Source organism: Acomys russatus, chromosome 26 (assembly GCF_903995435.1).
Source record: "Acomys russatus chromosome 26, mAcoRus1.1, whole genome shotgun sequence".
Classification (NCBI taxonomy): Eukaryota; Metazoa; Chordata; class Mammalia; order Rodentia; family Muridae; genus Acomys; species Acomys russatus.
The window spans coordinates 47076731-47099784 of NC_067162.1; the positions used below are offsets into that span (position 1 = coordinate 47076731).

The 23054-nt window shown below is 55.2% G+C and overlaps 1 protein-coding gene across 1 annotated transcript in view; it reads right to left on the reverse strand.

Annotated features, from left to right (window-relative positions):
• The window catches only part of Cbfa2t3 (CBFA2/RUNX1 partner transcriptional co-repressor 3), a 48472-nt gene extending 27718 nt beyond the window's left edge, over positions 1–20754 (reverse strand). The window contains exon 1 of the mRNA XM_051168539.1: positions 19396–20754. Within this exon, the coding sequence (XP_051024496.1) occupies positions 19396–19726 (331 nt within the window). The 5' untranslated portion in view covers positions 19727–20754. The remainder of the gene's footprint in view (positions 1–19395) is intronic.
• Positions 20755–23054: the final 2300 nt, after the last annotated feature.

Consider the following 23054-nt stretch of genomic DNA (forward strand, 5'->3'; position numbering starts at 1 on the left):
GGGCTGAGCTCCATCCTGTGCTGTCCAAAGCTAGGCTCAGAAGCACTCAGCTTTGATCCCTCGGGCAGGGAACTCGGGAGTGGGTGGGACGCAGCCCTAACGAGTCCCAGGTGTCCGCGCCACTGGCTTCCCACATCTGGTCTCCATCAGCCGCCACGGCCATGAATAAGTAATAATACAAAACTACGGGGATTAGTGTTTCCTGCTCGCTGCTCCACTGGCCAGGCAGTCCTCCTGCCCCCGTGGTGACAGCACCCAGAGTCAAGCAGGGTTGGTTCTGCTTGGCCCTGCCTTGTTCTCGGAGGTCTGACTCAGGGCCATTCTCTGGTTTTAACTCTGCCTGGCACTGCTCTTCCTGTAGTCCAGCACAGGAAGAACCCAAGAACCCCATCATCCTTGGTCCATGGTGACAATGAAGGTCACCATGGTAACACTGGAGAGCCGGGAGGCAGGAGACTTGGTTCCTACTCTAACTGTGAGAACCAGGGGTTACCATGAATGACTCTGAACCTTGGTACCCACCAGGAAAACGGGAGCACACATTGGGGTGGGGGCTGGTTCAGCCAGCAAATACGAGGGAGTTTCATGGACTCGGAAGTCTGCTACGGTTCCTGTAAAATGGGAGGCTGGTTCTAACCTGTCTCTAAAGCCCTGGAGGAGAAGAGGCAGGCAGAGGATGCGGAGCTCGAGTCCCAGCTTATGGTGAGGACATTACCAGCCTTTTCTTACGCTGAGCTTCAGCTTTCTTTGCCTACAAAGCGGGGAGCATGAACCCACCACATTTCGTGAGAGTCGCCAGGACAAATGCGCTAACCCAAGTGCTGAGCCCTCCTACTCTAGGGTCTGAACCAGGAGGATTGCCAAGTGTTAGGCCAACCTGGGCAACTTACCAAGACCCTGACCCAAAAGCAAATGACCTGGGAAGTAGCTCAGTGGAATAGCACTTGCCTAGCATATGCAAGGGTCTGGGTGTAGTCATCACTGGAACTGAAAGGGGAAGAGAGAAGCATCTAGAATGAATACCTACCACATGTGGGCAGGACACATGGTTCTACAAGTGTGGGGGGCGTGGCGTGCAGGCCACAGAGGAAGGCTGAGTTTGGCATGCATATGCAACCTGCCGTGTCAGCCTGGTTCCCCTTTGCAGAGAGCCGCTGTGCTAGCATGGGCTCTGGACTGACTCCCCCATTTCACATGGTAAAGCTGTGGGGGTGTCAGAATTCCATTTGCATATGGGGAAACTGAGGCACAGACATCACCAGCTCTGGTCATTCCACTTCACATAACACAGCCTTCCTCTGCAGCCTTTACACCAGCCATTCTGGAGAGGTGAGGCTGCTAGTTGTCCTTTGAACAGAGCCAGCCCCAGGCCTGCTGTGGCCAGTAGGAAAGAGATGAGAGACAGTACAGCTTGGTGTCACCTGCTACCAGCCTCACCTGCTCCATTGTGAAACTATGGGTAAACAGCCTCAGGCCACTGGAGGGCATGGCACACACAGGAGTCCAGCGAGCCCAGCTGGGCCCAGTCATCAGAGTGCCTAGCACTCAACAGAACTTCTGCCCTTGCCAGGCCCACCATAGAGCAGAGGGCAAGGCCAGCAGCTGTCCCACCCTCTGAGCAAAAGAGCCTCCATCTTCATCCGATCAGCTGTGCCTGCTTCCAAGAGTCCACCATGGTCCAGCCTGTGGACAGTGGACATTCCCTCAGAGAGGGAGGGTCATGGCCCCTCGTCTGATAGTGTAATCACTTCTCCTAGCCTTCTGTATGCTGTTCTTTCCTAACTGCACACCAGGGTCTACGATAGGCACTAGAGTATACAGGCTGGCATGGGAAAGAGACTGTGACCTAAGCTCTCCTGCATGCTGGGTGCAGACACTCCACTGCATCTGCTTTGGTACAGCTATGTTGCTGCCTGCAAACCCTCTTGCATACTCTGTAAGTAGGCCTAACAGATTCAAAGGCTCATCTTCTTTAGGAGAAAATTCCACCCCACCCCTGCCAGCTGAGGGCAGAAGAGCTGCCCATGGAACTCACCTGAGGCGCCCCCCTGCTGGAGATCAGTGGTAGCTCCAGAGCACTCAGTCTGGGCTGGTTTGTTACACACCAACAACTCACTGACATTCACATTGGAAACCCATGGGTCAGCATCTGTCAAACTTTTTTGTTTTGTTTTTCAAGACAGGGTTTCTCTGTGTAGCCTTGGCTGTCCTGAACTCACTTTGTAGACCAGGTTGGCCTCAAGCTCACAGCAATCCACCTGCCTCTGCCTCCTGAATGCTAGGATTAAAGGCCTGCGCCACCACGCCCGGCACATCTGTCAATCTTAATGATGCGCCCAAGACTCCAGTAGCTTTGTATCCCATAAGTAGTGACTGCGATTAGCCACGTGATCATAGAGAGGCCCAAGTAGAAACCTCCCAAGTGACCACCAAGAATTGCAGTATACCCACACAGCTGAAAACTAGACCACGATGACAAAGGGACCTGCCGCTAAGCACAGCATGGCTCCATCTCAGAAACCCATACCTAAGTGAAGAAGCCAGACTCCAAAGAGCACATCCTGGGGTCCCTGAGTATGAAGTTCGCAAACAGCCTAGTATGGTGATTAAAGTCAGGGAGGTCCTTCCCCGGGACAGGAGGGGTCCAGGGACCCATCAGGTAACGTCTGTTGATCACGTGTGCACACTGAGTTGTCTTCAGACTACATGGTGTGTGTGTGTGTGTGTTTGTTTATACCTCAAGCACTCTGCTTATAAGCCTGTCACGAATGCCACTCACTGATATGGAAAAGTGGCCCATGAGTGACAATTCATACAGGTGACCTTAATTGCAGACAAAAACATGTAGGGGAGAAAAACGAGTACAAGTGACATGGGGTGACACTCCTGGCCAGGACACCATCCTGTCATGTTTCCAGGACAAGAATCTGAGCTCAGAATCTCCAAAAGTAGATGCTGGAGCCCAGGGCCCCGCCTGTGAGAGTGCCCAGAACCCTGGTCAGCTGGGCCCTCACAGCACCCTGGACTAAACAGAGTTAAAAAGCAGGGGAGGATGGGAACCCTGGAATTAAAGCCCTCCGTGCTGTGCTGTCCACAAGGCTGCAAATGGGATCCAGATGTCCAGGCCCGCTCACCCTGCGGCTGGCTCGCAAAGGAAACACATTCCTCTCCCAGCTGCTGGGCCTGCACAGCCAACAACTCCCAGAGAGCCGTGGGGGAGGTGCCCCACCATCTGGGCCGCCCACTGCCATGGGAGGCTGCCAGGATTGGGGGGAGGACAGGGACCAATGGCCCCCTCAACTCAGCATGGGTCTTGGCATGCAAGGGGCATGGATAGATCTGCACCCTGTCCCCTCCCCACCCCCTCCATGACACCAAGAAGTCACCCGTGCCGCCTGGCAGAGTTTATTCAGTACAAATGGCAGGATAATGAAGGTTGGGTTGTGGTTACCTGGGTGCTTCATACCTGGTTCCCTGGCACAGACTGCTCCCCGGCTAGGTTGTGATGGGAGCACTTAGGGAGCGTGCCTTACCATGTCCCTAAGAGACCCCAGGACCAAGCCTTCCAGCAGGGAGACATGCAAAAAAGCCATCAGTGAAGAAAAGCACGGGGCAGGGGAGATGGTTCATGGAGCGAAGTGCTTGAGGTACAGGCCTGAAGATCCGAGTGCAGATCCGGAAGTCCTGACACATGTCTGCCATCTTGGTGTTCCTATGGCAAGGTGGGGGTGGGGTGAGGGGGGTGGCAAGATGATCTCAGAAGCATGTGGCCAGCTAGAGTGATATGTCCTGTCACACAAGAAACTCCATCTTAAGCAAAGCGGAAGGTGAGGACCGCTGATGCCTGAGATTGTTCTCTGACCTTCATGCATACTGTGGTACATACGCCTGAACACACACCACACACAGAGTGCGTGCACGCATCTGTATGTCCATGCATGTGTGTGCATGTACATATATGTATGAGGGTGCTTGCAACTGGGTGTGGAGGCTGGTGTTAACAAGTCCGTCTTCTCTAGTGAAGGGCATGCAAGCCAGGGAGAAGGTGCAACACCCTGGCAGTCACAGGATGACCTCACGTACACACATGATGTTTCTGCAAGGAGGGAGAAGCTATTTTTGAAAAGCACAAATGAGAAAGGTACCCCCTTTGCTGCCTCCCTGCTGTCCTCTATATTAAATCATGTCCCTGTTGTTAGAATTCACACTAGTCACCAACAGGTGCCACACCTGGGTCACCTCTGGGTAGTGGAGGAGGAGGAGGAGGAACCCTGTTTGGGCTAGAGGCCGTAGGGAGACAGTGACAACAAAGAACAGACAATTGCAAGATACCACAAAAGTCACTAAACCGGCTGAAAGGTGGCACAGATAGAAGACAGCGTAAGGGAACATATTGCTTTTGCAGGGAGCAGGAGTTCGATGCCCAGCACCCATGTTAAATGGCTCAGAACAAAGCCAGGCGTGGTGGCACACACTTTTAATCCCAGCACTCAGAAGGCAGAGGCAGGCAGATGTCTGTGAGTTCGAGGCCAGCCTGGTCTACAAAGTGAGTCTAGGACAACCAAGGCTACACAGAGAAACCCTGTCTCAAAAAAAAAAAAAAAAAAAAAAAGTGTCAGAACAGCCTATAATTGCAGTCCCAGGAGGCTCATACACCTCTGTGCTCTGTAGATGCCTGTAGTCACAGTCACACACCCCTCCCCCACATAAGTAAACACAATAAATCTTATAAATGAAATTTAAAAATTTAAGTCACTAAATAGGTATGGCACTGGAAGCTGGGCCTGGTGGTACAGGCTTGCAACCAGTCGCTTGGGACATTGGGGTCAGAGTATTGCAAACACAAGGCTAGACTGGTCAACTTAGTGAGACCTTGTCCCAAAACAGAAAGTTAAATTAAAAAAAAAAAAAAAAAAAAGAGCTGGGAGGGCTGGAGAGACTGCTCAGTAGTTAAGAGCACACGCCACTCTTGCAGTTTCCAGCACCCATATGGGGCAGGTTCACACACACCTGTATCTCCAATTCCAAGGGGCCTGTCATTCACTTTTGGCTTCCGTGGGCACTTGCTGGAATATGGTACTAACATGTCTCACACATGTGCGCACGCGCACACACACACACACACATACAGGAATAAAAAATAAATATTAAAATATCTTCATTATAAATAAATATTTAAAAAATTAAAAATATGGCCATGTGTGCCTCTCGTTCCAGCACTCAGAAGGCAGAGGCAAGCAGATCTCTGTGAGTTCACAGTCTGCCTAGTCTACATAGCGACTTTCAGGCCAGTCAGGGCTGCACAGTAAAGGCTTATCTCGAATAAGCTGCCGAGCCTGTAGCCCTGTGGAAGAGTTCTAGTATGGACAAGGCCCTGGGTTCAAACACACCACCACAAGGCAAAGAAATAAACAATAACAACAACACAGCCAACTAAACACAACACCAAGAACATCAGTGCAGATTCCTTTGTTTTTGTTTTTGTTTTTCGAGACAGGGTTTCTCTGTGTAGCTTTGGCTGCCCTGGACTCACTTTGTAGACCAGGCTGGTCTCGAACTCACAGAGATCCGCCTGCTTCTGCCTCCCGAGTGCTGGGATTACAGGAGCATGCCACCGCGACAAGCTCAGTACTGATTCTACAAAGGGAAATGAAACAAAATGAGGGACTGACAAACCCAAGGAACTCTCTCGCCACCACGGAGATGCAAGCCTGTCCAGCTGTGTCTCTCATGAATAAGCCTGACTTCAGTGGTGACACCCAACCCTGGGACAACCCAGGGCAGGACAGTCCCCAAGCCCCAAGAAGAGACTAGCAAAGGGTCTGGAAACACAGCCAGCAGCAAGACTTTCCTGTGCTTGTGCTAGTAGAGCAAGGAGCCCTGGGTTCCACGATTCCCAGTGTTTTAATTGTTTAAAAACCTGTGAACGTGGCCGGGCAGTGGTGGACCACGCTGTTAATCCCAGCACTTGGGAGGCAGAGGGAGGGGGATCTCTGTGAGTTCTTGGCCAGCCTGGTCTACAGAGTGAATTCCAGGACAGCTAAAACAGAGAAACGCTATCTCAAAAAACCAAAAACCAACCAACCAACCAACCAACAACAAAAACAACCCTTCCAAAACAAAACAAAAACAAAAAGTGTGAACTGCAGCACACCTCCTGAAATCCACAGAGGCTGCTGCAAAGCTGAACACTAACCAGGGACGAGTGGTTATACTGGAGAGAGCATTCTTCCTAAAGTGCTGGAGGGTTCTCTTGCTCACTCCAGTGATATTGTGATGGACAGATGACACTCATGGGAGACAGGGGTTTAGAATCCACAGAGGCAGACCAGAAGCTTCCACCGTCAACGGAGAAAGAAGGTAGTGGCGTGACCTATCTGGTCACAAGATAAGCACCAACTGCCCTTGGAGGGTGGATGGACCATCTCACGTCTAGGCCTCTCTGCCTCACTTCCTCTGGTGCACCAGGTGTCCCGGGAGCTGCTGTGGCAGGTGTAGAAGTCAGCCCCGTGTGCTGCCCACGGTGGGAAGCCCAGCAGCTCCTCAGAGCGTGTGAGGGACAGGTCTGTGACTTTCTCTCCTCTCTTGTCCAGGTGAGGGCAAACCCAGCTCCCATCCAGAGCATTCTATTTTTCCATACCTAGGGCAGAGGGTTGCCTGAGAAGGCCCAGCAAGGTCCAGGCCTAGGACCTGGGTCTGAGGCCACAGGCTGTCAGAAGACCCCCAAGGAGGCCATGTGGGTCTAGGCCTTTGCTGGGGTCTTGTCAGGACACTCCTGCCGAGGTCAGGCCTTACAGTCTTGAGCAGGCCCTAGCCATATACTCTGAAAGTCTGGCATTCTTCTGAGGCCACTCAGCTACCGGCCCCAAACCCCACAGGCTGTTTGTCCAGTGTGTTGTCCTCTGGATGACCTAAGAAATCTATGGCTGTGGGACGGGCAGGATGGCCCAGTAGATAAAAAACACTTGCCCTCATGCCTAAAGGTCTGAGTCCCAACCCCAGAACTAGGAGGAGGAGAAGGAGACTTGACGCCCACAAGTTGTCCTCTGACCTCCACACTCATGACCCTTGCCCCCAAACAAATAATAAATAAATGCTGTGGCCCGCTCTCCAGGTAAGCCTTAGTCTATGAAGCCCAGAGTCAAGGGAACCACACCCTCTGCCACCCCAAGCTAGAGCTCTGGGGGCACTTTCTGTGATCAAAGCCTTCATACCTGATGGATTCCAGAACTTTCTATCCTCTATCCTGCCTTAAAAAAAAAAAAAAAGGTGCCCAAAGGCCTGCAAAACTCTAGATTCTCCACAAAGACACCTTGGGAGCCTCTGGGCCCCTCTGCCCTTGACATTTGTGTAAAGACCATTTTAAAAACATGCTGTCTGCTCAGCACTGGGTCAGTGTGTCACCCCAGACAATGCTTCTGAAACTGTCATTTATCTGCAGGTGAGGAAGGAGATGCTGAGATGTGAGAGAGTGAATTGGGTAGGTGTCTCCAGGGCTGGTATTTCAATGCAAGGACAGAATGCCTGCCTGTCCCTTCCACCAAGAGCCACTCAGCTGACAGTTCCTGCACCCTCCTAGGGTGTTTGTGATTTTACTTAAACTGAGACACACACACACATACACACACACACACAGAGAGACAGACAGACAGACAGACAGACAGACAGACAGACAATATGGCTCCAAGGCTCTATGACAGGCATTTCTCCACCTAACCAAGCCAAGATGTTTTCCAGTGCAGACCTGGAGCTCTGATCCCAGCTCTGCCCTGTAATGGGGTCATCCTACTCCTTTTTCAGGAATTACTATGGGAGCACTCTATAGAATTAGAGTAATTAACGTGCATGGTATAAAGCGGAAAGCCAGCCAGGCAACAGTAAGTACGGAGTTTGTGTCACTGTAATCAGGCAACTTCTGGAGTGTAGGTTTCTCCTGTGCCAAGCCTTCTGTGCCCTCCCCAGCAAGTGTCACTGGGCTCCTGGGCTCTTCTACGTCCTTGTCATGGAGGAAAGTGATGTGCATCGCAGTGCCCAGGAGCCCTTGTTGGTACCGGATATTGACTGAATTTAAAATTTTTATTTCTCTCTAAGTTTCGGTCACCACGCAAGAAGCACGGTAGCCCTTTACACAGAGCCACGTACAACAGGGCCACTAAACTGCTGGTGAGGAAGGGAAGTCCCGTCTCCCAACCCAGAGGGGTGGCCAGGCCTGCCTGGACCTTGCTTTGCCAGGCCTCCCGATGACCACAGTGGCCTGGACAGCTGTCACCCCAAACAAGCTCGCTCCCACAACCTAGGAACAACACATCCTTTCTCAGAATTTAAGGAAACAGCCTTCGCTGGAAGCAAGCGGCAAACAGATGTTTCCTCCTGGCAGGCCGGAGACACCCGCCCTCTCCAGTGCAGGGGGGGCTCCCACTCTTACTGTGAGGCCAGGACTACACAGGGGAGACCCAGTGGTTTCAATTCTTCTTTTTAGGCAGGGGGAGGAAAAAATTTTTTTAAATGTGTTTTACAAGCCTGCCTTTGCCATTGTTTATGTAAACAGGTAAATTGTTTCCTGCCTCAATTAAAAACATCTGCCACATAAATGAATACCAATTAACTCATCCTGTTTTTAATTACTCTGTTAATTACACACAGGCAGCAGCAAGGATGGCATGGAGCAGGGGGGGGGGCTGGGTGCATCCCTCCCCCCAACACCCCTCCCCCTGCCTGGCAAGGATCCGAAATATGTCTGGCTGGTGACGGATCAGGGTGGCAGGGAGGTGGTGGCATCCTGCCAGCCGGGATTTCCTGATCCGAGGCTGCCAAGCAGGCGCCTTTTCTCAGAGAGTCTCTTGGGTGGGGGTCTGGCCTGAGCTGCCTCTACCATTCTTGCTCTGTTGCCCCAGGGCTCTGCAGTAAGGATGCTAGGGACAGAGTGCTCTCCACGGATGGCTTCCCAGATCCCACGGGGCGGCAAAGGCTGGAGGACCAGAGCATAGGGTCTCATACACTGAGTCCTGCTTTGAGCTATTGATAGGGTGGGGCGGCGGCGGGGGGGTGAGTGGATGGGGGAGGGTCCCCTGGGAGGAATGGTCACCAGCACTGTGAGCTGAGCACATGGGTACTGGGCGTCTTGGCCCTCAGAGTTTGGATACTCTCCACAGCACCTGAGGCAGGTGCTCGCTGCTCCAGATCTGGTCCTTTCTTCCACTCCAACCCCGTCACCATACAAACATCATCCGTTTGCTTGTTTTCAAGGAAGGAGGAAGCCTTGCCTGCCTCCCCTGGGGAGCATCACCACTAGCCATCGTGACCTCCAAGCTGGGCTGCCAAGTTTGGAGACCCATCCAAGGTCAAATTCCCAGGACTGGCCCGAGTGGAGCAGAGACCTCGTTCTGGCAGCACAGCCTGTGCCCCAGGCAAGATGTCAGCTTATCTAAGCCTCGCAGCAGCCTGTGCTCGGCGGATGATAAGGATGACACAGGAAAGGGTTTTCCAATCTCCATTTCGTAGATAGGGAAACAGAAGCCCAGGGAGTTAGGTGCTGTCCATGCATTCAGGGAAGAGGGCCAATTTGCTGCGTCCACACAGGCCCTTGCACTCATTCACAGGGCTGCCTGGCTCCAAACACTGCCCACCAAATTTCCCATGCCTTCCTTACTTGGCAAGACTGGAGGGTCGAGGTGGACCACAGAGCAGGAAAGGTGAGGGAGGGTATATGGCTTCAGGGTTTGAAGACTGTGTGGACTTTGTGGAGCCAGGGGAAGGGCAGGGGTCTCCTTGGTATTCTTACTGGGAAACAGGAGGCCCTCCCCTCTGCCAGCGGCATGGGCGTACAGGCCTTTTCTGTCCTTGCTCTAGGCCAGCTTCTCCTAGGCAGTGCCTGCTGAGTTCCCAGTTGCAGGGGTCCAGGCCAGCCTCCTGCCGCAGGATCACACAGCAGCTGCAGCTGGAGTGCCGTCTGGAGCGTCTGGAACCCAGACTTTCTGCAAACACCAACTGGTTGGTGTGAGGGTCTGAGCCATAAGGCACATGTCCTACACAGAAGCAGAGACTGCAGGCACACTGTGGAGGGAGAGAGGCTCGTTCTCGCTCCATGCATCACAGGAGGTGGAGACAGCGTCTCGGCTCAGCGCATCACTCCTGAGCTCAGCGCAACTTGCGGTCAGTGTACTGGCTATCGGGCGAGAAAGAGCCCCGACATAAGGTCCTGTGTCTGACTGAGCACAGACACTGGGCTCCCTGAGGTCCACCACTACTCTCTTTGAGGAAGCTTTCCAGAGAAAGCAGAGAACAGAATCTTTACGTAGCCTGTTATCCAGGCCTGTTCTGGGCACTAAGATATACCTGTGAGGGGGAGTCTATACGGGTCAGCTTGGCTGTTTTATTTTTCCAGTTCATTTGAGACAAGGTCTCATTCTAGCTCAGCCTAGTCTGGAACTTACTTTGTAGCTCAGGGTGCCTCAACTTCCAGGCCCTCAGTCTCTTAGGTGCTGGGATTTCCGGTGTGTGGCCCCTATAGGGATGTCAAATTTTGTTTTCTGAGAGAGGATCTCCTTCAGCGGCTCAGGCTGATCTGGAAGTCAGTATATGGGCCAGGCTGGCCTTGAATTCCCAGCATTCCTCCTGCTTCAGCCTCGTGGGTGCTGACATTAAAAGCGTAAGCCACCATTCAGTAAAAGCACTCGGGCTCAGTCTCGGTGCCCAGCCCTGGATCTGGGGAGCACTCTGAAGAGCACACAGTGATCCACGCAGATAAAGCAAAGACCCTGGGACCATGTGGAGAGAGGCACACTTGCTAGCCTTGTGTGTGGGTGTGTACCCCACTGGCCAAGTCTAAGGGGGAGGGTGTCCACATCATTTCAGCTCTATGCCATGTCATAAGGGACACACAGAGAGACCCTGGAGCCACACAGCCCATCTCAAGCTCTCCCAGCCCAGCCTTAGGACAAGAGGATGGTCCACAGTGGGTAGAAACCGTATCCTGCCCTATCGCAGTCCATCTCCCCTCCTGGCCCTGGGAAGGTTCCAGGCAGGCAGATGGGCCTGGTGCAGCTCCTCTGGGGGGAGCTGTGGGGCTGGCTAAGCTGCCTACCTCTCCAGAGAGAACCTTATGGGTGTTTTGACTCAATCCACCAAATAGTCTCAGGGGACTTTACGATCTGGGGGCAGGGCCTTTGGGGAATGTTCCTGGGAAGGGGTGCTTGCCAGGCAAGCAGCAACTCTGGGTTAGCTCTCCATTTAACAGCGTAGTAGACAACAGAGTCACACAGAGGGTATGGAGCTGCCTGAGGCAACCCCATTGAGACTTGCTTTCTAGGGATCTGCAGGTGTGTGCAACAGGCAGGAACTGCAATATGCATGGGACCCTACCAGGCAGGGCACTTTTCTGAACAGAGGAGCAGGTGGCCAGTATGGGTGGTCTGTCCTCTGCAGCCCATCCTTGTGAGGGTGTCTTTAGATGAGGAGGGAGGTAGAGGGGGGGTGGGAGAGACAGAGGGAGAGAGAGAGTGATTCAGCAAGCTCTCACCTTGCCTACCTTTCTCTTGCCTACTGGATCTCTGTGCTGGAGACTCACTTTTCCCAGCAGAGAAGGGAGTGACCCCACACTGAGAGGTCAGGGAGCTTGCTCCTAGGATATGCAGGTGATGTAGTTAGCGTTCGTTGACAACTCAACACAGCCTAGAGTCATCTGAGAGGAATTCCTCAACAGATGACTTACTCCGATCAGCCAGGCTTTGGGAGCATGTCTGTGGACACTGTCATCACTGTTACTTGAGGTAGGAGGGTCCACCCCACTGTGGGAGGCACCGTTGCCAAGGCAGGTGGCACCGAACTGTGTAAGAAAGCTAGTTGGAGGTAAGCCAGCCAGCAAGCAGCACTCCCTGTGGGCTCTGCTGCTCTTCTTTGGCTGGAGTCCTTGGAGGTTACACTTTGGAATAGCAAGCAAGCCTCTCCTGAGTCCCTGCCTCGAGCCTCTACTCTCCGTGGTGACCTATGACTTGGAATTGTGACGTTGAATAAACCCTGCTTTTGGTCGGGGTGTTTTATGTTAGCAAGAGAAGGAACCGAGAAGAAACAGTGACAGGTAATAAACAGTGACAGGCAATGCACCTGGCATCTCTGAGGGGCTCGGGGTGCCACTGCTGCATGGGGATAGACTGGCCCTGTGCCTTAAAAGCTGTGACATGATCCTTTGACATGTGAGGATTGAAGCCAGGGCCTCACATAAACCAAGAGAGCACTCACCACTAAGCTACAGTCCAAGGCCTTAAGTCCTCCCCTAAACCCCAGCATGGCAAACTTCAATCGGCCAACACCTTCAGGAACTGAGGGTCCCAGCCTCCTAGCTAGACCTCCCTAATACTGGTGTCTGACCCCTGTTCCACAGAGCAATTTTCAGGATCTGGGCACACATTTGAGTCCCTCTGATTGGTGGCAGTCAGCAGGCCAAGGTTTGGGGAGCGTGTCTATCATATGTGATGACAACCTGAGGTTGTCCCCAGACCTTTATCTCAAGAGTGTGGTGAGCACTTACCACACCAAGCATGTGGCTGTGGAGGGGACCAGGTGGTAGGAGTCTTCACTAGAGACAAACTGGCTGCTGGCCTGAGGTTTGAGGGTAGGGAGTCATAAACCTCAGTTTTCCCGTCTGTAAAATATACCAATAGCACCTTCCAGGTTGGGGATGGGTGAGACCACCATATCAGGCCTTGGCAAGAAACACTCATTGCTTTTTCACGCCTTGTGATTTGTGCCTGTTGAAGCCAGGTCCCCCCAGCACCACAGGGTGGTTCCCCAAGCACTTCTCAACTCCTCTCTCCTCCTTCACACTGAGTGCTTCTGCACCCTAAATCTCCTTGCTGCTCCTCCAGCATGTCAGGCATGTTCCTGCCTTGGGGGGGAGGGTCTTTGCACAAACCCACAGAAAGCTTCGTGGTGCGGCCATCGGCTCTGTCCCCCTGCAGGTTTCAGCACAGTTTCTTTACCAGGAGACCAGAGCCAGCCAGGGACCTCCCATGGCCCAGGCTGAGACTCCAGCACTTATTCCTCCACTCACTGTCCCTCTCAGACACAGGGACCTCACTAGCCCTGCAGCAGGTGTCAGTCCTTGTCAAAGGAACGATACCCACCTACTGCGTTTTGTTTCGACTGAGGACAGATCTCGGGACTTCAGTGTGGAGTGCAGACTGCGATAGCTTTCCATCCCTCTGTAGCGTCCTCGCCTCTCTGTGAGCGTGAGCCCGTGGGTGCAGCTACTGGCCAACGTCTCAGATGAGGGGAGCCAAGGGCTCTCTGAAACTCTTGGAGCTACTCTACAGCCAGGCTAGGGTCTTCACATGCAGCCCACCCCACCTCCGCTGCATGGACGGTCACACAGGGAGCACAGTCGCACAGCGAGCACTGACCTCCTGCATTGTTCTGTTCGTTGAGAGGGCCGCTGCTTTCAGATTTGGGGAGGAGTAAAAGAAAATTGGCTCCCTGTGTCTCCCAAGGGATCTGATACTCGATTCTGTCCTCTGTCCAGGAGTTGGAGGAAGGGCTGGGCTATGGGAGGGGGGACAGCTTCCCTGCTCTGTGAGGGTCACAGCCAGGTAGCCAGGGACACAGCAACCTTGGCCCCAGGGGGCACACCAGCCAGAGGCGGATCTTAGCTGTCCCATGGTGGGGTGTACAGTGACTACACAACTGACTGGCTTCTGGGGGAGACTGAGAAGCAAGCACAGTACAGGCCATCTACCTCCTCAATCATACCACTTCTTCCTCAGGCCTGGCATCACCCACACAAGGTGAAGACACTGTTGGGATGCCCAAGCTCCAGACTGTCCCGATCCTCCTGGGTGTGCCCAGAGGTCAGGTGGACGTTTGCCTCCCTTTCCGACAGGCAGCACAGCTCTCAGATGGCACAGGGGCTGAGGCCTCCACCCAAGGCCACATGGAAGGCACCGCAGGATTCCAAGGTCAGCTCAGGAAACACTGTGGCCGCAGCACTCACCTCCCCAGAACTGAGCTTCCCTAATGCACTGGTGAGGACGTCCTAGTGGCCAAGGCATGAGACACCCAGAGCCCTATGGGCTCTGTCCCCATCCTGCCCCAGAACCTGTGAGCACAGCAAAATTGCCTCTTTGTGGGATCATGTGTCTTATCTATGCAAACAGGTGACTTCTCAGAGAGCGGCTGCTTGCTCTGTCTGCACCTCTCCTTCCTGTGTACCTATAAGCGGCCATCACTCCCCACCCCGGTATGATCCCTCAGGGAATGTCTATCTGGAAGGTCAACAGTTCCAGGAACATCCAGGGTGACACCAAGCTGCCTCCTGGGTTGGTGGGCCTAAGACCCCGAGTCTGTGCTGCCCTGCAGGGACCGGGGTAGGGTACAGACTAAGAGGGAACAAGCGCACAGGACTCAGCCCAGTAGGGGAGCTCCTAGCCAGCAGGGACACTGCAGGGAGACAAAGACGTACTGCAGAACACCTTCCACCTCCAAGTGGAAAACCTGCCCCATGGAAACACCAGGAGGGCAGCTGGTTGGTCCTGACTCGGACTTGGAAGCAAAAGACAGCATAGACCTGGGCGAATCCTACCACTAAGAAAACAGAGCGGGGGAGGTGCAAGTGGGCAGGTGTCACCAAAGAGACAACATTTGGGGAAGACAAGAAGGTGGGAGCCATGCACACCCTGGGGAGACTATTACAGGCAGGGGAGACCAGGCAAAGGTTCTACAGGCAGAGGGCCTGGCACATCTGGGCAACAGGGAAGAGACAGCACGCAGCGAGTGGCCTGTGGGATATGAGGGTTCTGTGCCTTGGCCTCCTTCCTGGAGGGCTACAAACATTGGCACTGGCGGGGACTCCCTGGCTGCTCACACAGGATGGACTTGGGAGCAAGGGCAGAAGCAGAGAGGCTGGGGACAAAGCTGGTTTAGACCATCTGGTCACAGAGCAGGTGCTGGGGAGCCCAGTGGCTGTTTGTGGAATCAAACACGCTGACAGCTTGCAGGCAGAAGTGCTGCTGTTCAAACAACCCCCTACAGGGACTGGTCCGTGTCCCTACGCCAGCAGGAGACCTTGGGTGGCACCCCTGGCAGGGAGGAATAGGTGGCCACAAAGCCAGCTGTGGCCACCAGGCAGGTGGCTTTTCTCTTTGGTTTATCCTTTGGAAGTCAACAAACACAGATCCCCCTCCTCAGAACCTGCCTGGCGTCCACAGTAACATGAGTCACAATAGCCGGAGATGGAAACAACACACATTTCCACGGGAGACAAGAGAACTCAGACATATTATGTCCACCATTGCCCACACAGTGGAATCTTATTCAGTTTTAGAAGCTGGGCATGGTGGTGCACACTTAATCACAGCATTTAGGAAGCAGAGGCAGAGGCAGGTGGATCTCCAAGAGTTTGAGGCCAGGCTGGGCTACTTAGGGAGTTTCGGGCCAGCTAAAGCCCATAGTGAGAACCTATCTGGTGGGGTGGGGGGTTGGGGGGAGAGGGAAGGAATCAGGGAGGGACAGACACTACTCATAACTGGAAGAACCTTGGAAATACACCAAGTGGCTACCAAGATGACACACTGTGTGTCTGCACTGCACACACATGCACTTATGCATGCCCTGCGTGCATGCACACAGGCACGCCAAGGTCCCCATAGCCCTGCCTCAAAGTCTAGCTGTTGTCCACGATCTACACAGCAGCCAGGCACCTTCTATAAAGCCAAGCACGCAGTGTCTTTCAGATGGTCTTTGGAGAGACGGCGGGGGGTAGGGTGAGAGCTGGAGCTGTCCTGTCTGCTGGATGTCGGCCACACACTGACCAGGTCTTAGGCGCTCAGGACCTGTTGGCAGTCCCACCTGGCACACATCCCTCAGCACTGCCCAGTGGCCTCTGTCTGAATGCTGTAGGGCCTCTCCAGGCTCTTGAGAGTGAGGAAAGCCTTGGGATGCAGGCCAGAGTCCTTCCTGGTAGCTAAAGGAGTCGCCTCTGCAAGGCCACCATGGATTCCTGGACACAGTACCCTGCAGCGCACACACATCCCTAGAGCCACAGCGGTCAGCGAGAGCACCATGTGCCCACCTGGTAGCTTTTCTGCTTGAGTAGGTCCAGGGCTTCCTCCCCCACAAAATGGGTGTTCAAAGGGTACGGCACGGCACGGTACACACAGCCCCAAGGCATGGCTCCACGGTCACTGGCTGTCCCCATGAGAGGAGAGGGGCTGTGTAGGAAACCCAGGCCATCTTGCTCTCCAGAACAGCACAGGGTCAGAAAGAGAGGAGGCGGGGCTAGAGAATGGCCACCTAATGCTCCTATCTATTTCAGACCCAGAGCTGGCACTAGGTGTTCTTAAGAGGGGATAAGACAGTCACGTTTGAAACCAGAGGCACAGAGAGAACAAGCAATTTGCAGCATGCCACACAGCTGCAGAGGAGTCCCTGAAAGCCAAAATGTTGTCCCTTTCCTTTCTGAGGTCAGGAGAGAGATTCCACAGATGGGTAGAGGCCCCCCCCCGGATCTCTTGCCACTTGCCTTCTCCTGCTGTAATATGGGGTCCATCCCAGCCAAATCAGGCCGGCTCCTCAACATTCTGGCCTGTGGGGGCCGGTGGGGGCGGTGAACTTCCTTCTGGTTCCCACCTTGTCAACCTTGGCTACAGAGGTATATGAAAAGCTCTCCTGACCTGTCCCTGGGAGTGTCAGGGAGTGTCCCTGTCCCTCTCATCCTCTCTGATGCCTCTCTGTTGAGTAAACAGACTATTCTGCCACCCCGTGGGGAGGGCCTCAGGGTCTGACTGGGGGACTCTGGGGGCACAGCAAACTGTTCACAAGGAACTGAAAGGGAGGCAGGGAGGGACAGCAAGCTCAGGCTGCGCTATAGGGAGTCTTGGCCTGACAATGTCTTCCTTATTATGGCCACATTCATCTTTGTTTTTCTTTCCGGTGACATCTGGCTTGCCCTGAGGTCCCACAAATTACAGAAAGCAGGAGCTTGAAGTTCTGTTTTATTGCCCCCAGGAAGTGTGCTGTCACTCAAGGGAAGGGGTGGCCTCTGCCCGAGCTAGTCTCCACCTGGCTAGGCTGAGCGTGGAGGTGGAACTAGGAGCCGAGAGCTTATAGCTCTCGCCATCTCAGGCGCACATCCGGATGCCAGGCTCTGCCCAGCCTGTCTGTCTGTCCGGGGCTCAGGTTTTCACACAAGTGAAACCCTAGCAACCCTGTTCTCACACTCCGCTCCAGTCTGGGGACCTCAGAAACAGAACCGGGTCTGTTCACTGTGTCCAGGAAGATGGGGTGACATGCCCATCAGAAAAGGAGGGTGTCCACTCAGCTGAGGAGACTGGGAACCACAAGGGAAATATAGCAAGTCACCACTTTATTGGGGTAACGTCTGAGCCCCATATCCCTAATCTTGTCAACTCACTCACTGGGTCAGAACTCAGGGAATCCCAAGTGTCCATCTGCTTCTGGTGTCCAAAGAGCCTCTCTGAGTCTGTAAGGCAGGGCAGCGACATTGGCCACCACTCTGAGGTTGCTGTGAGGGTCCAGTGAGATGAGGCAGGCCAGTGCTGGCTCTGGCAAGCCTGAGGTCCAAAAGGTGAGGTGGACTTTTCCCTGGGTTATTTCTGTCACCCACCTCTGCATGGCACGGAGCAGGCTTTTAGCCCACAATGGCAAACACTCTCCAGGGCCAGCTATATACAGGCAGAAAAGTCCCACTGTTGACCCCCCATCAGGGGACCCGGGGTGTAGGACACTACCCAGTGGATGTGGACTTATCCTGCAGTGAGTCTGTGTCCACTGTAATAGCCAAACATTTCCAGAGGGTTTTGACCGACATCCAACCCCCCACAGTCCTGTAAGTCCTGAACCAGCGATGGGGTGGCCCAGCTTCATGATGCCCAATAATGTTAATGATGGGGCTGAACGGGGTGGGGGGGTGGGGGGAGACTATAAGACAGCTACACCCCACTTGTCTGAGGCAGCCCAGCAGAGGGCTCCCCACTCATAGCACCTGGTTACTTGCAGCTCTTGGGATATACTCAGAGTTGTAAGAATGCTGAGGAGCAGATCTGGTGTAAAGATCCCAGGACACAGGCAAGGGAGACTACTACAAAGCTGGGAGGGACAGGGCAAGTACTCTGACTCACCCCCACCAAATCTCTCTGGTTGGGCAGAGATGTAGCTAAGTTCTGAGGATCACAGTCACTGCTAAAGAAGCCTCTGTGGACCCCTGCTGTGAGACAGGCTGACCTAGAGTCAGGCCAGTTCGGGGTGGGGGGTGGGGGTGGGGACAATGACCAGGCAAGGAAGCTCCCTGGAGCCAGTCCCCTCACCGCAGGCGCCGCTGGCAGCCCAGCAAAATGCAATGCTGCCTGTCCTGTGTAGGATTATGCATGGTACACACACATGCACATCCGTGCAGAATGAGCGAGGTGGGTGCTCTGCCCTCCTGGTGGTGGAGGAGATCCAGACCCATTTAATTTCCCATCATCCCACTGGCCTGGCATGTGGGAGGGTGAGGATGAATCAGGGCCCCCCCTACCCCCCAAACTCACCCTGCTTATGGTGCAGCAGGGGGAGGGAAGACCATTCCAAAAAAGATGGTGGGAAACGCCTCTCTTGACACACCCTCCTACCCGCCTCAGAAGAGGCTGCAGCTAAGCCTGGCCCTCCGTGGTAGGCAACTCTACTGCTCAGATCTTGTGGCCCAGAGACCCACCCAGCCTGCCAGCATCTCCACATCCTTGGGTAGGAAGGGACATGAGTCTCTCCTAGCTGTACAGAAATGAAAATATGTGAGCCCAATCAGAGAGATTTCCTGGAGGTGGTAATTCAACTACATGGGTAACCCAGTGACAGAGGGAGAGCTTGACCGGCACCTCAGGGGCTGGTGGGTGGCCCACAGCAGCCCCAGAGAATCCTGCAGGGAGCTAGCTGTCCAGGGGTGTCTTCCATATGCCAGCTTGGGCTTGGCACACAGCAACAACATGGTGGTGTGCCAGGTACACATGGCCTTCTCTGTCTCCTCAATCATCAAGATCACAGCCCCTCCCGTGAGGGTAGCTTCCGCCAGAAAATCAGTCCTAACGCGATAGTCTCCCTGCCTGTGTCTGTCTAGCTCCCGGGCGGCACGGCCATCACATCTGTTCCTTCTTTCTAGCAGTTTCCCGTCTTTGCTTTCCCCTCTCAATGCACAAGAGAGGCTGTGGCCCTGCAAAGCACGGTCCCAAATAGTGTCATTTTATCAGCTTGGTGCTCTGAACAGCAGGGGCTCCCAGTGCCAACTGGGGGACAACCACATTTTTCTGGCTTCCACCCTTCGGAGGATGGGATGGGGTGACAGCATGACCCCAGTGTACACCTATCAGCATCCCTCCATGCACAGGGCCAGAGTCACGCACAGGGCTTTCCTACCTCTTCCTGGGCCAGGAGCCAAGTGCGTTCTGGCCAGGTATGGCTGAACTCTCTCAGGCCAGTCCCTTGGGTTTCCGGGAGATGAGAGAATCCCAGCCTTGAGAAGTTTCTGAAAGCTTCCAGCAACTTCCAAGGGCAGTGCCAGGGCACAGTGACCACTCCCTTTGTCTTCAGCTAGCCCCATCCTCTGAGTGGCTGCCTGGGAACCTCCTGTTTCTGAGCGCTGGGAGGAAGCACACACCCAACCAGACATAATGAAGCCACATCCTGGCCTCAGGGTAGGAGGGACGGGTGTGACAGTTACTGGGATCAACCCCACAAACAGGAGCATGAGATTTTCTGTTATTCAGAGGAACTGGGCTCAGAAACTCAGCTTTAGCTCACATGATCAGATAGTTCTATTCATGGGGTAGGGCCCCCCCTCACTGTAGTCCATCCAAGCACTGTGGTCAAGAAGCCCAAACACACCAAGTTCAGGGCCATGCATTCAGAATCAGCGGCTCCAAGCCAGGAGCTGCCAGCCTGGCTGCCTTCTGCTCCACCTTAGTCAGCCCGACTCCGGCTGAATCTCCAGCCATCTGTCCCTCCACGGTGCTCACACCTCCTCCCCGCTGTTCCCACAGCCTGGCTCTGGGCCTGCCCTACACACAGATGGACCGTTCCCAAAGGCTGTGAGAAGGATCAGAGCCGGAGGCTGTGCCTGCACCTGGCTGTCAGGACCCCAGGGAGGACGGTCATGATCCCCTCCCCACCACCGGGAAGGATGCTCAGCCTCAAGGCCTTAATGGTTGATCCAGGGACCAAAATAAGAGGGGGCAGGGCTAGAGAAAGCAGCAGACCCTTTCCTGCCAGCCCTATCTCACGGGGTGGGTTGAAGCCCTTGGCTTCCAGTCAGTCCCGAGCACTGTCATACAGGCTACCAGCCTTTGTCAGGAAACCCGGCACCCCAGGGGGCGCCTGTGGGTGGTGTGGGGAGCCCGTACTCCTCCACGACTCAGCTCCCACCTAAAGGTTAACCACAAGCACTCTGGACAGGTCAAGTTGTCTGCTCACCTAGGGTGGGTGCACTCAGTCAAATGAGTGGGCAGAGTTGGCTCCACCCTGCCGTGGGCACGAACTTTGTAAAGTGGCGAGGCTGGAGCGGGAGGGGGGCGCAGTGCGGACCCCCGGGAGGGCAGCCACGGGCAAAGTAGGGTGACAGCGGCGGCGTTGAGCGGGGCAGAGGCTGCACTTACGGTCTGGAGCTCCAGCGGACCGTCGCTCTCGCAACCCGGCTCCCGAAGTGGCTTTTCCTTCTCACTGGGTCGCCACCTCCATAACTTGGGGGCGATCCGCAAGCTGTCTTCTCGCACCGCGCGGGGCTCAGGCGCGCGGCGGGGTCCGGACGCGCGGGACGACCGCCTGGGCCATGCCGAGTGCGCTCGGCCCCCAGCGCGGGAACAAAGCGCGCACGCCGCCCGGGCGGTTTCGGCCTCGGCGGCCGCCGGGTCCAGCCGCCGTGCCTTCGGCTCTGGTGCCGCGCGCTCGCCCGCGCGTCTCACGGAGCCCCGCGGCCCCCGCCCTGCGCGCTCCGCCCCCGCCTCCCGAGCCCCGCCGCCGCTGCGCCACCTGCCTCCAGCCCGGCGCCCATCGCGCTCGCTCCGCCCCGGGGCGCCGGCCGCCGGAGAGAGGCCGGGTTCCGTACGCCCGGCGCCACCCAACGCCCAGAGCGACTCCGCTCTACCACCCCGGTGGCCGCGGAACCCCGGGACGCGCCCAGCGGACTTGGCTATGGGGTCAGGCTCAGGACGCAGGGACCTAAAAAGCGCCAGGCCGCGCGTGTGACCCTGTGCGGGTGCCGGAGCGCGGGGCCGTGGCGTGGGAGCGGGCCGAGGAGTCCCAGCGCTTAGCCAGGGTGTGGGGTGCGTGCGGCGCGGGGCAACCCGGTGCGGGGCGGACTCCTCGCTGGGCGCCCCCGCCCCGCGCAGGCCGCGCCCCGGGAGGGCGGGCGAGCTGAGCGCACCGCGCACACCCACCTCGGAGCAGTCCCAGCCCGACGGCGTCGCTGCTCCCGGAGCTGCGGTGTCTACTCCTGGACCAGAGGCGGGCGCCCCTCCTTCGGCCGCCACCCCCCCTCCGCCCCCAACGCAAGCCCTCGGGGGACCCGGGCCACCTGCCCGTTTGGCCAGCAGGGGGCGCGCTACGCCCGCCGCGCCCGGCGTTGGTCCCCCAAGGCGCCAGGCGACCTGCGGCAAGGGGGCTCAGGATCTGGCTCTCCCCACTGCCATCCCGCTCAGAGTTCGCATATGCTTTGCATTCGTTTGCATATCATTCATTTTAATGTCAACCTGAGGAAAAGCCCCTAGCTGCTACTTCTGCCTGTCCGTGTCCTACTTTCTCTGCTTCCTCCGAGCCTGCTCCCCATCCGTTTTGCCCACTCTTCCTTGAGGCGCCCGGCGACAAGTCCTGTGCATTCCCCTGATTAGTACATTTTAGCAAACATGCTGCACTTTCTTTCCTTCCCTTTTCACTGTCCCACACACACTTTGGTTCTCTGAGACTAGGGGGAGACCCAGGGTCAACGTGTGCGAAGATAGAAGGGGCCAGAACTTTAGATCAGCTGGGCCTTGATTTTCATCTCATCAGGCATAAATCTGCATGTGAACAATAAACATCTAGCAGTGTGTAAAAGAAATCTCCCTCTCTTTCCAGGTTTGCCATAGTGGCCTGTCTCCCCCTCCCCGTCCCCATTGGGGTTCCTCTCAGGGACTTACCTCTGCCTTCTTGAAACACAAAACAGCCATTTCTGGCCCATCCCTTTGGGGTGGGATCTGGCCTGCTTGGATCTCCCTCTGAGGAGAATGGTGTCTAACCTTAGTCTCTCTTCCGCTTGTACCTGGCCACAGTGGCTGTATCCATTGTGTATGGATACACAATGTATCCTGTAGAAGAGTGGAGCGCACTGAGGAATGCCGGTGGCTATGTGGCTTAGACCACAGACATTGTATACCAGGCATATGGACACCAGCTGTGTGCGCTGTTAGCGTGAAGGGACTTACGCCATGTGCAGTGAGAAAGCAAAGCACAGTTCCCTTCAGAGACTCTGTCATGTGGAGTGGCTTGACAGCAGAGCTCTCACGCCAGTCTCTGGGAGCTGGATGCTCAGGTTAGGCTGCAGGCTTTCCCACCTGGTGCTGGTGGCTTGTCTGTCTTGTGCTTAAGTGGCCAGTGTGTGGTTTGGACTTAAGAAAGGAGCTCACAGCCTCTTCAAGAGGTCCAGACTCCAATGTGACAGGTAAAGCTCCCGTACAGGAAGCTCTCCTCAGAGAGCAGGGGCTGCTGGGAAGAGAAGGGTTGGTGGAGGCCCTGAAAACTCCTTTGCATGGAGTGCACAGGCCCCACAGCGGGCAGCACAGTCGCTATGGGTCCTGACAGCTGCTTCCCCTACATTTTTCACTAGCTGAAAAGATGTCTCCAGAACCCATTTGTTACTCAGAGAGGCCAAGTCTCTGCCCAGATGGCCTCCCTGCTACCTCAAAGGGCTGATTTCCTTGTGGAAATGGCCAGGACATAGCTCTCAGGCACTGTCATAGCACCTCAAGGAATCTCTCAACCCACACAAAAGGTATACATAGTCTGTCTGCAAGACACACACTTACTCAGAACAACAAACAATCACC